The sequence below is a fragment of the Mustela nivalis genome (assembly GCF_964662115.1).
Source record: "Mustela nivalis genome assembly, chromosome: 5".
In the NCBI taxonomy this organism is placed as follows: domain Eukaryota; kingdom Metazoa; phylum Chordata; class Mammalia; order Carnivora; family Mustelidae; genus Mustela; species Mustela nivalis.
The window spans coordinates 71,574,872-71,588,899 of record NC_139024.1 but is presented as its reverse complement, the minus strand read 5'-3'; the positions used below and the strand labels follow the sequence as shown (position 1 = coordinate 71,588,899).

The 14,028-nt window shown below is 34.7% G+C and overlaps 1 protein-coding gene across 7 annotated transcripts in view; it reads right to left on the bottom strand.

The window, feature by feature from the left end:
- PTPRK (protein tyrosine phosphatase receptor type K) overlaps positions 1 to 14,028 on the bottom strand; it is a 560,500-nt gene that overhangs the window by 427,724 nt on the left and 118,748 nt on the right. For all 7 annotated transcript variants that reach the window (XM_082729854.1, XM_082729853.1, XM_082729857.1 and 4 more), the window contains exon 2: positions 7,234 to 7,356. In XM_082729854.1, coding sequence (XP_082585980.1) covers positions 7,234 to 7,356 — 123 coding nt within the window. The remainder of the gene's footprint in view (positions 1 to 7,233; positions 7,357 to 14,028) is intronic.

Below are 14,028 nucleotides of genomic sequence, written 5' to 3'. Positions count from 1 at the left end.
ATGTGCACCAAACCACTGTTTGCAAAGTGTCTTTTGGAGACTTCTATCACTAAGTGATTTTCACAGAAGCCATCTTGATAGAGCTGGGGTAGTGGAGAAGGGGGTAGAGGTAGGGATATAGGTAGTACAAAGCAAACAGGTTCTAGGATCATTAGATCCTTGTGGCTGATTTTACATATGTGAGTACGGAGAAATATTATTTTCATAAAAAGAATTCTAGTACTAAAAAAGAAAAAACTGAAAATCATCAAATGATGCATGGCCTTACAGTTTTAAACCTGTAAGGTTTCAGGCTCTGTCACCTTCTTAGAATCTAATGTTTATTGGGATGCCTGGGCAGCTCGGTTAGTTAAGCATCTGCCTTTGGCTCAGGTCATAATCCCAGGGTTCTGGGATTGAGTCCTGCATCAGGCTCCTAGCTCAGCAGGAAGCCTGCTTCTCCCTCCATTTGCCCCTCCCTCTGCCTGCTGCTCCCCCCTACTTGGGCCTCTTTCTCCCTGACAAATAAGTAAATAAAATCTTTAAAAAAAAAGAATCTAATGCCTATATCCACGAGTTAAAAGTTTTCCCATCTGTGTTAATGAATTGATGTTAAGCTCTTCTCTTGTTCTCTTGTCTGTCCTCGTCTCCCTGTCTTTCATCTCCACTCTACTATCCATCTCTCAATTCTCCTTAAGACAAACTGCACAGGTTCATACACATACACACATTATCTTTAGTCATATTAATAGACAATGATAACTAGACTACAAAAAGAAAATAAACCAACATTTTGGCCTGATTTGCTCTATCCTATAACACAAACAAAATCAGGCACAATACTACAACTTAATATCTCTATTAACCAACACTATATACCAACACTGTACACAACTTTATCTTACCATCTCTGCCATCCTTTGACTTTGGTAAATCTGCTGTCAAATAATTCTGTTCATTCAGATGTGTAAGATTTTGGCAGCTATGACACAGGTAGAAACCTGTGTCTTACTATCAATTGTTTATAATAGAGTGATGAAAAGATTAGGCAGGTGATCCACTCATTTTTATAAGTGATTAAGGTTCCCAGAGATAGACTTATAGGTTAGAAATGGTAAGTCAATGCAAAAACCCCCTGGAAATTTCTCTAGAGATGTATAAAAATATGAATCACAGCATACATAATAACACTGTTTAGCAAATTATATAAGTCTTCTCTTATAAAACTAAGACATTATCATCTTAGCATAGAAAACTTAGCTGGAATTGTATAACCTATAAAATGTCATCATATGAATCAAATTGTGGAACTCAATGTTTTATTTGACTTTTAAACATCACACTATCAGAAGAAAGCCAGGCACACAATCATGTGACCCGTGCACACTCCCTACTAAATACACAAACACATTCAGTCTCTCCAAATAAATATTTGAAGAAGGCAACCTTTATTTAACAACCCGGCTAATAATTCATGTTTGAACTCTGAGATTAAGAAAGGCGGGGGGGGGGGGATACATAGTTCTAAATGTAATAAATTAATATAATTCCTTTTTTTTTTTTTAAGATTTTATTTATTTATTTGACAGACAGAGATCACAAATAGGCAGAGAGGCAGGCAGAGAGAGAGTAAGGGAAGCAGGTTCCCTGCCGAGCAGAGAGCCCAATGCAGGGTTCGATCCCAGGACCCTGGGATCATGACCTAAGCCAAAGGCAGAGGTTTTAACCCACTGAGCCACCCAGGTACCCCTAAAAATACATTTCTTAACAGCATTGTTCATTCCTTATCCTTCTCTGTGTAACTTGTTCTCTACATTTTAGTTTGGGGGCTTGACAAGGGGGCAGAATTAAGATCTAATAGGTTCTTAAACTAATGAATGACACCTCACTAGGTTTTATAACAAAGGAGGAATAGTTTCCTACTTCAGTCTTCAGATTAATTTAATGACAGAGAGTCTTCTTTCTTAATGTCTACATAGCATGTATGCATTTTATGGAAGGAAGTGTGTATACTGATTTACATTATTATTAGTGAAAAGTACCAGACTGAAGGTAAGATACAACATAGTCATAATTTTAAATACTACCAAAGGGGTACTCTAGAGACTCTAAACTAAAATTCAATTAGTCATTTTACAAAAAGGTGTTTAAAAAAAAAAAGCAGTTATAATTATAGTAGATGATAAATGTATTGAGATGTCAATTATGATCCCCAATCTCAGATCTAGGCAGAACATATAGCAAAATGGTCAAATGAGTTTGTTTCATGAGGTCATAAGCAAAGGAGAATATCTGACAAAGGTCACAGACACAAATGTATTTGAGATCAAAGAATAATTTCTACTTCTATGTAACATCTCTCATTCTCATTCCAGGCTTCTATGGAATAAAAGATTGAGATGAATTTGACATGGAAAACACAAAGGAGAGAGAGAGAAAACCTAAAGGGAGCTCCTTCTTGGTAGTATTAATAACATTTAAAATTATATTTGAAATAAATAGGTAAAATCATTTACAAAGGCAAAAGCCATATATTAATAATTAAATGATGATCTTCTAATCACATTAAAATTTGAACTGAATATAATGTCCCAGAACTAGAGCATTTGTTTTATTCAGTTAAATTTTTAGCAAGTGAAAGAAAAATTTTGTTTAATCCTCGACCAAAGTATTTTAAAAAAACATTATATAAGTTGACAGTTTTGCTTAAATAAAATGAATAGTGTCTTGGGAAATCGAAAAAAATACAGTTTATGTTCACAAAGAACTTATAGTTTAGAGGAAAGAATGACATACACAAAGATGATACTGTAACAGCTACAACTGAAATATGTACAAAATGCAGTAGAAAACATTCAGATATGAGGACAGAAAAAAATATGAGTTCTAAGCCAATCAGAAAAATCTTTCCAACACAGATGCAACTTGAATAGACACAGTAAGGATGGGTAATAATTTGATGAGCTGATAAGTGGGCAGAGAACTGTCTAATCAGAGGGAAAAGAGCATACAAAGGCTCAGAGATGCTCAGAGACCACATTTTCCTTGAATGTTGGGGTGCAGATCCAGAACGATGGAAAAGAGTTTGAGTCCATTTGAGATGTCCTATGATACATCTTTTATTTTAATCTATAACATTTTTAATTATTAGTTTGGTTTTCCCCTGGCATCCCTGTGAGCACCGGCTTTATTTTGCTTTATTTTCTGCCACTTTTTATTAATAAATAAGATATATAGAGAAAAGTCCTGAGGTCATAAATATACAGCTCAATGATTTTTCAGTTTGGGCATACCCATGAAAACACCATCCAGACAAGAAATACTGTATTTATTGCCCAAACAGAAGGCCCACCATGCCACTTGCCAAGCACTAATAATCCCTCACCCCTGCCACCCCCTCCTGCAAGTAAATAATACCCTGACTTCTAACATCATCAATAGTTTAACCTGTCTTTGAAATTTATATAAATGAAATAGGGTACATATTCTTCTATGTCCGCTTTCTTTCCCTCAATGTGATGTTTGTGACATTCATTCATATCAAAAATGGCAACAGTTCATTTCTGTAATTGCTGTGTAATATTCCCTAAGATGAATTCACCACCATAAATGCATATTCATCCACTGCATTGTTAAGCGATAACCTTGCATTGCTTTCAGTTTGAGCATGTTATGAACACTAGTGCATTCCTGCACATGTCATTTGGAGAACATGTGTACTCAATTCTACGGGGCTTATACCCAAGAATGGATTTACTAGGCCATTAGGTTGTACAAAATGCTTGCACAGATTTATACTCTGACCAATAGTATATGAGAGTTTCACTTGCTCTGTATTCTTACAAAACCTGAAATTCTGATTTTCATCTTCCTGCCGAGTGTGTAGTAGTTTCTCATTGTGAATATAGTTCACATATCCTTGGTGACTGAGTTGAGGAGATGCTCATATTTTCCTATGATTTTTGGCCATTACCCTAATACTAAATGGCCTAAATTAATTCTTTTGCATTCTATTTTTAATGCACTTAGCAGGCCTTTACATCATCATCATTGTCACCTGACAAAGGGAGTGTTGGGGCTAGGGACTGCTGAAGAATATTTTAAACAATTATTGATAGCAATATGTCTTTAAGAAAGAATTCTCTTCTTTCCTTTTTCTTGTTTCCTACAATCTTTATTCTTCTATTATTCTAGTCTATTTTGTCCACCCAATCTGTCTTCTTTCCTTCTATGTTTCCAGTCCAAAAAGGTCAATAAATAGAAGGCAATTAACAATGTCCAAGCACTGTCTAGAGAGTTCAATAGATCAATAACAAGTTTACATCTGAGACCTAGACTTCTTACTTAAGGGTTGCCAAAGGTTTGAGAGTTTTTGTTTGTTTGTTTGTTTGTTTAATAAATGAAACAAGTAAACATGCCTGACTACTTATGTGAAAATAAATGGACCCTTCATAAAATTTTAACAGGATAAATATAAATGTCTCCCTTTTGTTTTAACTTCTGTTATGAACAGTGTTTTTAAAAAAATATCAGAAGCATTGTAAAGAAATATCGGAAGGAAAGTGGGGAAAAAATGGTATCTATTGTAAAAAGAGAGCAATAAAAGATACACATGGGTGCTTTCTTTCACTCTCCCTAAAGACCAAATATAAGTCACATTTGGCAAAACTAAAGTAGCCATGACCTTTTCCCTCCTCTGCATGATTAATTACTTAACGTCCTATTAATTGGAAGATGTGGCTGAATTTCAAACACTTTCATTTTCTGTGCGTATCATCCTGTACTCTAACTGGCGATTAAGCTGTTCATCAAAGGTGAGCCAACAAGGTCATCTGAGCAGTATCTCTTCAGCTATTCATTATCCATCTTCAATGGTAATTAACAATGGTAACATTTCCATAAATCAACATCTTTCTGATTATTCTCTGATGATAAACAGTCAAAATGTGTGCATCCCAGCCCACCCCTTTTAATTTTATATTTAAAAAAAAATTCTAAATATACCACAGAGAAAACTCAGGTAAAATATTATAGGAGTTTGATCATTTAAAATGTATGAAGAAAATAAAGTTCTATACCTTTGAAAGATAAATACACACCTATGCACAAAACTAAACGGGTCTGCTGGCAACCCAGGAGACATACATAAGAAGCAAAGGATGTCAGCCACCTAATACCAATTTATTCCTCTGACAAGAAAATTATGGCTCAGTTCAGCTTCTGAGATAACCATTTGCCTACTCAGCCATGGAAGGTGACAATTTAAAACAGAAAGCAGATTTAATTCACCTTACTCTCAAAATACACATTAGAGGGGGGACCAATAAAAACCTGTCAAAGAATATAGTTACTATATTCTTTTCTGGAACCATAATTGGGAAATGTAATTTTTAGGTACAGTTTTGTTTACTTTGTGCACTTGTGGTGTACTGTCATTTATTGCTGATGTTTTGAGCTTTTTGGCTCTATACATCAGATTACTTAGTAAATTCAGAAATGCTATTGATAAAACTATCTTCCTTGGTTCACTTGAATTGACATTTTCATCTCCAGTGGCCAGTCTAAAATTGTCATTTCTTTTTCTTTTATAGATTTTATTTATTTATTCAACAGACAGAGATCACAAGTAGGCAGAGAAGCAGGCAGAGAGAGAGAGGGGGAAACAGACTCCCTGCTCAGCAGAGACCCCAATGTGGGGCTCAATCCCAGGACCCTGAGATCATGACCTGAGATGTAGGCGGAGGTTTAACCTACTGAGCCACCGTGCCTCTAAAATTGTCATTTTTAAAGTTCACTCACTATAGGAATGTCTTTCTGAATTTATAGAAAATTAATTATAAAGTATTTTTAAAAGATCATAATAACACTGAGTGTGGTGCATAAACAATGAATCTTGGAACACTGAAAAAATAAAATTAAATTTAAAAAGATCATAATAAAAGTACTGAAAACATGTGTTAAAACTTAAATTATCAGCAACAGGTAATCAGCTTATCAAATATATATATGATTATGTATAATAATTGCATAATGATTATATATTACTACATGGCATATTAATATATTATGTTGTTAAATATTATGTTGTATATTATTATATATACATGATTATATATAATGTATAGGTATAATCTGTATTTATTTCTAAATATTAGAAGGAAAATAGTTCATGCTTTGTAATATTATATTTTAGTATTCCTGTTGACATTTTTAATTTTTACAATTTAATAAATTATTGCTAAACATATACATACAGAGTTTGGAATTAACCCCAAATTAATATGTAGAACTGAAGGCACAAATATTAGTCTGATAGTACTAATAAATGATGCATTATAAAATAATATGTCTAGATGGCTACTGTACATTAATGTGTTTTTCACAAGTAAGAGAAAACACAACTCAGACTGGCTTAACCAAGAAGATGCATTATTTCACAAAACCAGAAATCAAAGGATATATCAAAGTCTAGATAGAGAATGAACAGGGAACAGCCCTATTTATCTAAAATCTGCCCAGAAAAGACCTCCTCCTCCATTTGACAATTTTGTGTCCTGGCTCCCTCTCCTCAGAGCCACTTGTATGCTTGTAAGCAGAGCGACAATGAGATAAGGCTTCTCCCCATCATGGACTATAAACCCTTCCTTTCAGTCTGATTGTACTAAACACATGTCATTTAACTGAATAGGTATTAAGCAAATTGATCTTCCATTTTAGGTTATTTTAAAAGAATTCTGTTTGCTATGCTTTTATGTGTTTTTTTTCTTGGTATTGTTTACATTTTGCCTTTTTATTAAATAGGAAAAAAAAAAAAACAGGGGTGCGTGGGTGGCTTATCCAGCTGGGCTTCTGCCTTCTGAAGCTCATGTCATGATCTCGGGGTCTGGGGATCAAGCTCAGCATCAGGCTCCTGGCTCTTTGGGACACCTGCTCCTCCTGCTCATGTTCTCTCTGTATCTTTCTGTCTCAAATACATAAATAAAAATCTTAAAAAAAAAAAAAACAAGAACCACAAATACATATATTTTTCCAGTCAGATATAACAAAAACATAATGAGCATTCTTGAAGAATACAGGATTATAGAAAAGTTATTGCAGGAAAGGCAAAGACAAAAATAAGGTTCATAGGTGTGGTCAAGTAGCTTGCCCATTAGTAGTTTACTATAACAAATGACTGTGTTACACCAAAAGTATGAAAATGATACATATTCCAAAGCCATTCCCTCAATACTGGGTAAACAGAATGATTCTCACCTTGAGGCATCTCAGGTGGCAGATAATGAGGTTCTTGGGCACTAACATGTACCCATTCGAAGTCATCATATAGATCCTGGTGGTAATCACAGGCCCCTAGACCATCATCAAAAGTACAGCCACCTAAGAGAAGAGAAAAATTATTGTTATATTCTTTACAGATTTGCTAAAAATTGAGAATGTGCTGGAGAAGGAAAGATTATTTTGAATATGTAAAATGGCACTCAATAATAATTGGTACTCCTGTTTTTGACTATTCCCATTAAATTTTCACACAAAATGAATTTGTATCAGTAGTTTCTGTTTGAATAAGAAACCAGTTTGAGCCTCAGAAGGAAGGCTAAGGCACAGATTTTGAAAGACTAAAAATAGTAAAAGATACTTGTATAGCGAAGCTTTCCTGAAATACGCAAACCACCTGAAATCTAAATAGATTTTAACAACTTTGGTGCAGAGAAGGGAAAAAGTAAAAATTGTCTTTTTTCATGATGCAAGTTCAAAAAGGTGAAGTTAATATTTAAATCTTACCAAACTCCTTGCTTGAAAAGAACACTTTGAAAGAACATTTGAAATAGCAAATGAAACAAATAAAGCTTTAAAGCATCTATAAGTGTTTGAGGTCAGTGATACATTCATTCTTCCATACCTTATTTAGATTACTTTCATATACACTTACGACTTAAAAGGAGGGAAAAAACTAAAACGTAAAACTGATCAGATTTAGTCTGTAATTACTCTCACCATTACCACTTTATTTAATAACCTTTTTTCAAAAAAATAAATGGAGGTAGCCTTTCCTTTTATATCAATCATTTTTCCTGCCCCCCCCCCTCAGGGGTAATTTTATGGCAGAAGTAAAATGATTACTTTTGCTTCTCAGCGTACATATACAGGCACACAAAACTCAACATACTTAGTTTATTCATTTCATGAAAATAAGAACTGGCCTGTATGTCTAATCTTGAAAGAAAATGGATTAGAACTAATGAAAATTCAGCAGTGGGTTTAATGAGAAAAACCAATAACCTGTCTCCTTTCAAGTAAGTTATTTGTTTAGTTTCCATGGGGATCTCTGTGAAGAAATTCAGTGAATTCTCTGACCAAATAGCAGACTACAGAGTGTTAAACTTTTGGCCTATAAATTCTTCTCCATGAACAAGGAACTTTTTTTTTTTTTTTTAAAGAAAAGTTTGCAGCTTATATATAAAAAAAAATAAATAAATAAAAATCACTTTCCTCACCAAAGACGGAGATAAGCCAAGAAGGCAAGATCAGATATGTTCAGATAACATTACAGCCCTAATAACCATTTTTGAAAGCAGACCATGTATGGGGGCATCCTTGAATCATTCTTATGACTACATCAATCCTTTAAAATAATCAAACTTCAGTAGCTTGAAAACTTAATAATGTCTTTTAAATATCCTAAAATAGCCTCTTATAAATGCTTTCATGGAAAATGATGTACATCTTAATTTAAAATTAATCAATGGAAAAAAAAGGTTGCTAGGAAATGCATCTTCACATAGCAAGGGAAAAGTTTTTCTCAAGATATAATTTGCTATCATAAGCCCAAAATGACTTACTGCTTTGTAACATAAGCCGTCAGGGCCCCCACTGCCCTTTATAATAGTGTGAGTAGCCTCTGTATATAAATTTGAATTACAGATGGAACCTACATTGGCTCATTTGGAAGACAAATGACATTAATTGCTGCCCTTCATAGCCATGGTTAATTTTAGACTCCAGGATTCTGACTAGTAATAACCACTGGAAGTATCTGTACAAAAGAAGTGGGTCAACCCTTACTATTTGTTGTTGCACATCACTGCCCTATCAGTCAAGAGTTTTGGAAATAGTTATTAGTCCACTTGACTTGATTGATAAGAAAATTTTCAAAAAGATGATTTTTACTACTGCAGCTTACAATAAATTCTAATCTGAGATGTATCATATATCTGTTTGCAGCACATAGGGCATATCAATAAATCTCCCATAAAACATTTTTTTAAATCTTTTTGTATTTTATATTTCAAGGGTAAATACTTACACCGTATACTGAACTAGATGACAGGAAATTTAAAAAACAAAAAACAAAACAAAAAAAAAAAAAAAACCTGCTCCTGGCCTGATGAATGCATAGTGGCACAGCATAGACACATGCACCTGCGCGCGCAAACACACACATACACACAATGTGTTACAAAGGAAAATGACAGTATGACCAAAGTCAAAGAGAACACAAATGAACTGGCTACCTACACCAGGGAGGGTTAGAGAAAGCTGCATGTCCTTAGGCCTATTAAGACCAGTAAAGATAAAGCTGGGCCAGAATGGCAATGGGACCAAAATTAAAGAAAAAGCAAAAGCAAAGGCATGCAACTCTAAAGAAACATGGGACTTTGGGGATCTCAAATATCCTCAAAAATTTCTGTATTATGAAAATGAAGAAAAGTATGTAGGGGACAGTCAGAAATACAACTAAATATGAAAGATTTTAGATATAAAATGCTTAGATTTTAATCTGTAGTTGTACTGAAGACATCAGAGGATTTTATCCAGGAGTAGGAAAAAATTCAAGCCATGCTAAAAATAACAGCAACAACAATAATAGTAGTAACAACTCTAATTGTCACGCATAGCTTAAAGAGAAATGGAGGAAAATGGAAGTAGAATGTTTGGCTCAACCTTACAGCAGATAACACATAACAGATAACACAAGAAAATACACCCTGAGGTAATCCCATTATATACAAGCCCTGTTTACCATCTAAGGCTCACTAGAAAGTCTTATAACACAGTCTTCTACTACATTGTCTTCTCTACACATGTTTCTGAGTTCAACACACCTTCAGACACAGCATTAAAATCTACTTAAAGGAGAAGCATCTTAGCAAGATTCTAATTCATAAAAACATAGCTAATGAACTTAACATTTCTCTGAGCTAGACAGCACAACAAAAAGAGGCAAGATATTAAAGAACTTTTAGGTAGAGGGGATGAAAAATCAAGGAAGCAGCCTACATTTCAGTTGTATTTGCCACCAGTAAGACCAAAATGAGTATCTGCAAATCATGTCAGAGAAACCACAATCCCAAATTCCTTGACCCTTGGAGGAAAATCACTTCTGAAGAGCCATTTCACAGATTGCTAATTCCTCCCTACCAATCAAACATCTAACTACAGCTGCAATGGTCAGCTTCCTCTATCTCAATCCTTAATGGTGCTTTGCAAACTGTTCACCTAAAGATAAAAATCAAGCTAATTTGGATTTGCCTGAATTTCTTTCCATTCCTAAAATGCTCACTGAAAGGACTGGTACTAAGAAACATCAGTATCTGGGGCGCCTGGGTGGCTCAGTGGGTTAAAACCTCTGCCTTTGGCTCAGGTCATGATGCCAGGGTCCTTGGACCCAGCCCCACATCCAGCTCTCTGCTCAGCAGGGAGCCTGCTTCCTCTTCTCTCTCTGACTGCCTCTCTGCCTACTTGTAATCTCTGTCTGTCAAATAAATAAATAAAATCTTTAAAAAAAAAAAAAAGAAAGAAACATCAGTATCCCAACCCCAAAACGATGTTGCCTAAACATTCAGCATTTAAACTCTTGACTCTTTATTTAAACAGATGGTGACAGACTTGATGAAAGAAAGAATACTAAACTCAGTCTTCTCTGATGTCAAACTTTTCAGTAAAAACCAGTGCTGGGGTTAATTTAGAACAAAGTTAAATCGGAGAAAAATAATTTCAAAAAATTAAAAATAAGTAAATTAAATTAAAAAAATAAAATTTAAATAATTAGAGAAAAATAAAAAGTCAATAGAGCCCCGGACAGCTCTGAGCATTTTGTAAAGGGCGTTCTTTTTACAGATACTGTACTAGGGGCTCTGGGATGGCTCAGGGTCCTTTAACCAACTCCTGATTTGGACTTAGGTCATACTATCAGGGTCCCAAGATTAAATCCTGCCCCCAGGCTTCTTGCCCAGTGGGGAGTCGGCTTGAGGACTTTCCATCCCAATTCCTCTGCCCCTCCTCCCACTGACCTGTGCCTGGGCTCCCTCTCTTGCTCCCTCATTCTCTCTCACACAAATAAATCTTTAAAAATAAATAAATAAATAAATAAAAGAGATTGTACTAGGATATTTCACATTCTCCCCCTCCAGAGCACTTGCGTCCAGTCTTAATTTCCTGACTAAATAGAATAGCAAGAAACATATGAAATTTTCTTTCATGGTTCTTTACTATATATAAAGAACAAACTTCATTTAGTTGAAGACAGATTATTTTTCTTTTTATTTTCTTAAATAGTTTAGAATAACAAGGTTTTAAAAAGAGAAACTCTTGGACAAAATATGTTGGCAAACACAATATCCTTAGCACAGCTGTTAATGGTCTTCAAAAATGGACACAATCTTTTCCAATTGTGAATTAAGCTGTAATGCAAATTCGCTCATGTAAGTGATCATCAACTCTGTAATGATCCTTCTTCCATTAAGAACAAAAAGAAAGATTGACACATGTTACATTAGGACACATGGAATACTGAATTAAACTAACTTTAAATAGATCATCTTTATCTATGCTAATAAGAAACCATAATATAAGTTTACTGATATAATCCCCAAAATTCATTACAAAGAGGCCAATACACTTCACAAAAAAAATTCAGAAGAACAGAAAGGAATTTATTACTAAATATTTTAAATGTTAATTCTACGTATAATCTGAGTCAATACAGTCTATTCCCAGAAAAAAAGATTATTGGAAAAAGGGTAAAAATTAATGCTTTTATATAAAGTTCTTATTTCTTCTGAAATCTACTGGGTTATCTTAATGGCTTTTTTGTTGTTTTTCTTACAATTCTGGGACTACTGAAGTTAAAAAATAAAAATTAACAATGCCATGAGCAATGTTTAGGTAGTTTACATCTGCTCTAAAAATAAGCAACATTTTTTTCTTGATTTAAGTACTGAAGTTCAAGTAAGAAAAAAAATCCAAATAGATACAAAGTACAAATACCTTTGGGAACATAAATATGAGTCACTTGTCATAATACATTGCTCTGATTCAATACTAAAGAGGATCTACTGAAGAAAAATTAGAAAATTCATGTAAAAGAGTTGCTTAAAAGATAATCACTTCAGACCAAAAAAAAAAAAAAAAAAAAAGAAAGAAAGAAAAAAGAAAAGTCTTTTACCCTGCTAGTAACTAATTAGTATGTGAAAATATTATTTGAGCCTAGTTCCTTCATAAAGGAAAAGAACTTGAAACACATTTGTGGAAATCCAAACCCATCATTTATTGATAGATGTAAATGATTCTTAATGATCAGAGAAGAGCTCATTTCAAACACACCCCTAAATTATCTAATTGTTCATCCCTAAAGTTCCATTTCTAGCCAAGAATATATGTTTAATATATATAATCCAAAACTACTTAGCTTGTAAGACTTCTATTCCAACTGTCTGTGATTCAAAGCAAATCTGACTGAGTAATCTGCCTTTAATAAGACTGAATTAGCCAGAATAGAATAATAAACCCAAATTCACTCCCCTCCATCTTTGCAGAGGCAATATTAAAATCCCCTAAATTTCAATGGATAAAACTTAAGGAATTTCAAGGGTGCCAGGGTGGCTCAATCAGTTGCTCAAGCAATGGTCCCAGGGTCCTGGGATCAAGCCCTACATCGAGCTCCCTGCTCAGCAGGGAGTCTGCTTCACCCTCTCCCTCTGTTGCTACCCTTGCTTGTGCTGTCTCTATGTCATAAAAATAAATAAAATCTTTAAAAAGAAAAAAAAAAACTTGAGGAATTTCAAGGAACTGACACACACACCACTTCGGTGGTAGGAGAGAGACAGTTTTGAGACACAGCAAGAAGTGAAGGTTCAACACATACATAGCTTGCTATTTTACTTCTATGAGCTTTAATCTCCATTCCAGTATAATCAAGACAGTAATAGCTACAGTACAGTTAATTGTGTGAGTATTAACGATAATGCATGTAAAGTCCCTAACACTCAGCAAGTTTTCTGTTAACAGTAGCCTTCTTTTCTCATGTCTCATTCTTGACAGTTTATTATCTATATATGCTGTACAGATGCAAACCTATGCACATATCTAAGTACTAAAGCCTAAACGAGAAACTTACAATTTCCATATAATTTACTCAAAAAGTTGAAAGCATTTCCGTAAAGGCAGTATTACCATATTACCATCATCAGATATGCTTTCACTTAAGAAATACCTTCCTTTAGATCAGGGGTCAGCAAATATTATCTGTAAAAAACAAGTTAATAAATATTTTCAGTTTTGCAGGCCTTACCATTTCTTTTTTGTTTTCTTTTTCTTTTTAAAGATTTTATTAACTTGAGGCACCTGGGTGGTTCAGTGAGTTAAGCCTCTGTTTTACACTCAGATCATGGTCTCCGGGTCTTGGGATCCAGCTCCGCATCAGGCTCTCTGCTCAGCAAGGAGCCTGCTTCCCCTTCCCCCTCTGCCCACCTCTCTGCCTACTTGTGATCTCTCTTTCTGTCAAACAAATAAATAAGATCTTAAAAGAGAGAGAAAAAGAGAGAGAGAGAGAGATTTTTCTTAATTTATTTGAGACAGAGATAGCATAAACAGGGGGAGGGGTAAAGGGAGAGGAAGAAGCAGACTCCCCACTCAGCAGGGAGCCCACAGTGATGCTGGATCCCAGGGCCCCAAGATCATGACCTGAGCCAAAGCCAGATGCTTAACCAACTGAACCACTCAGGCACACCCAGGCCATACCATTTCTGTCTCAACTGTATGTCACTGAAG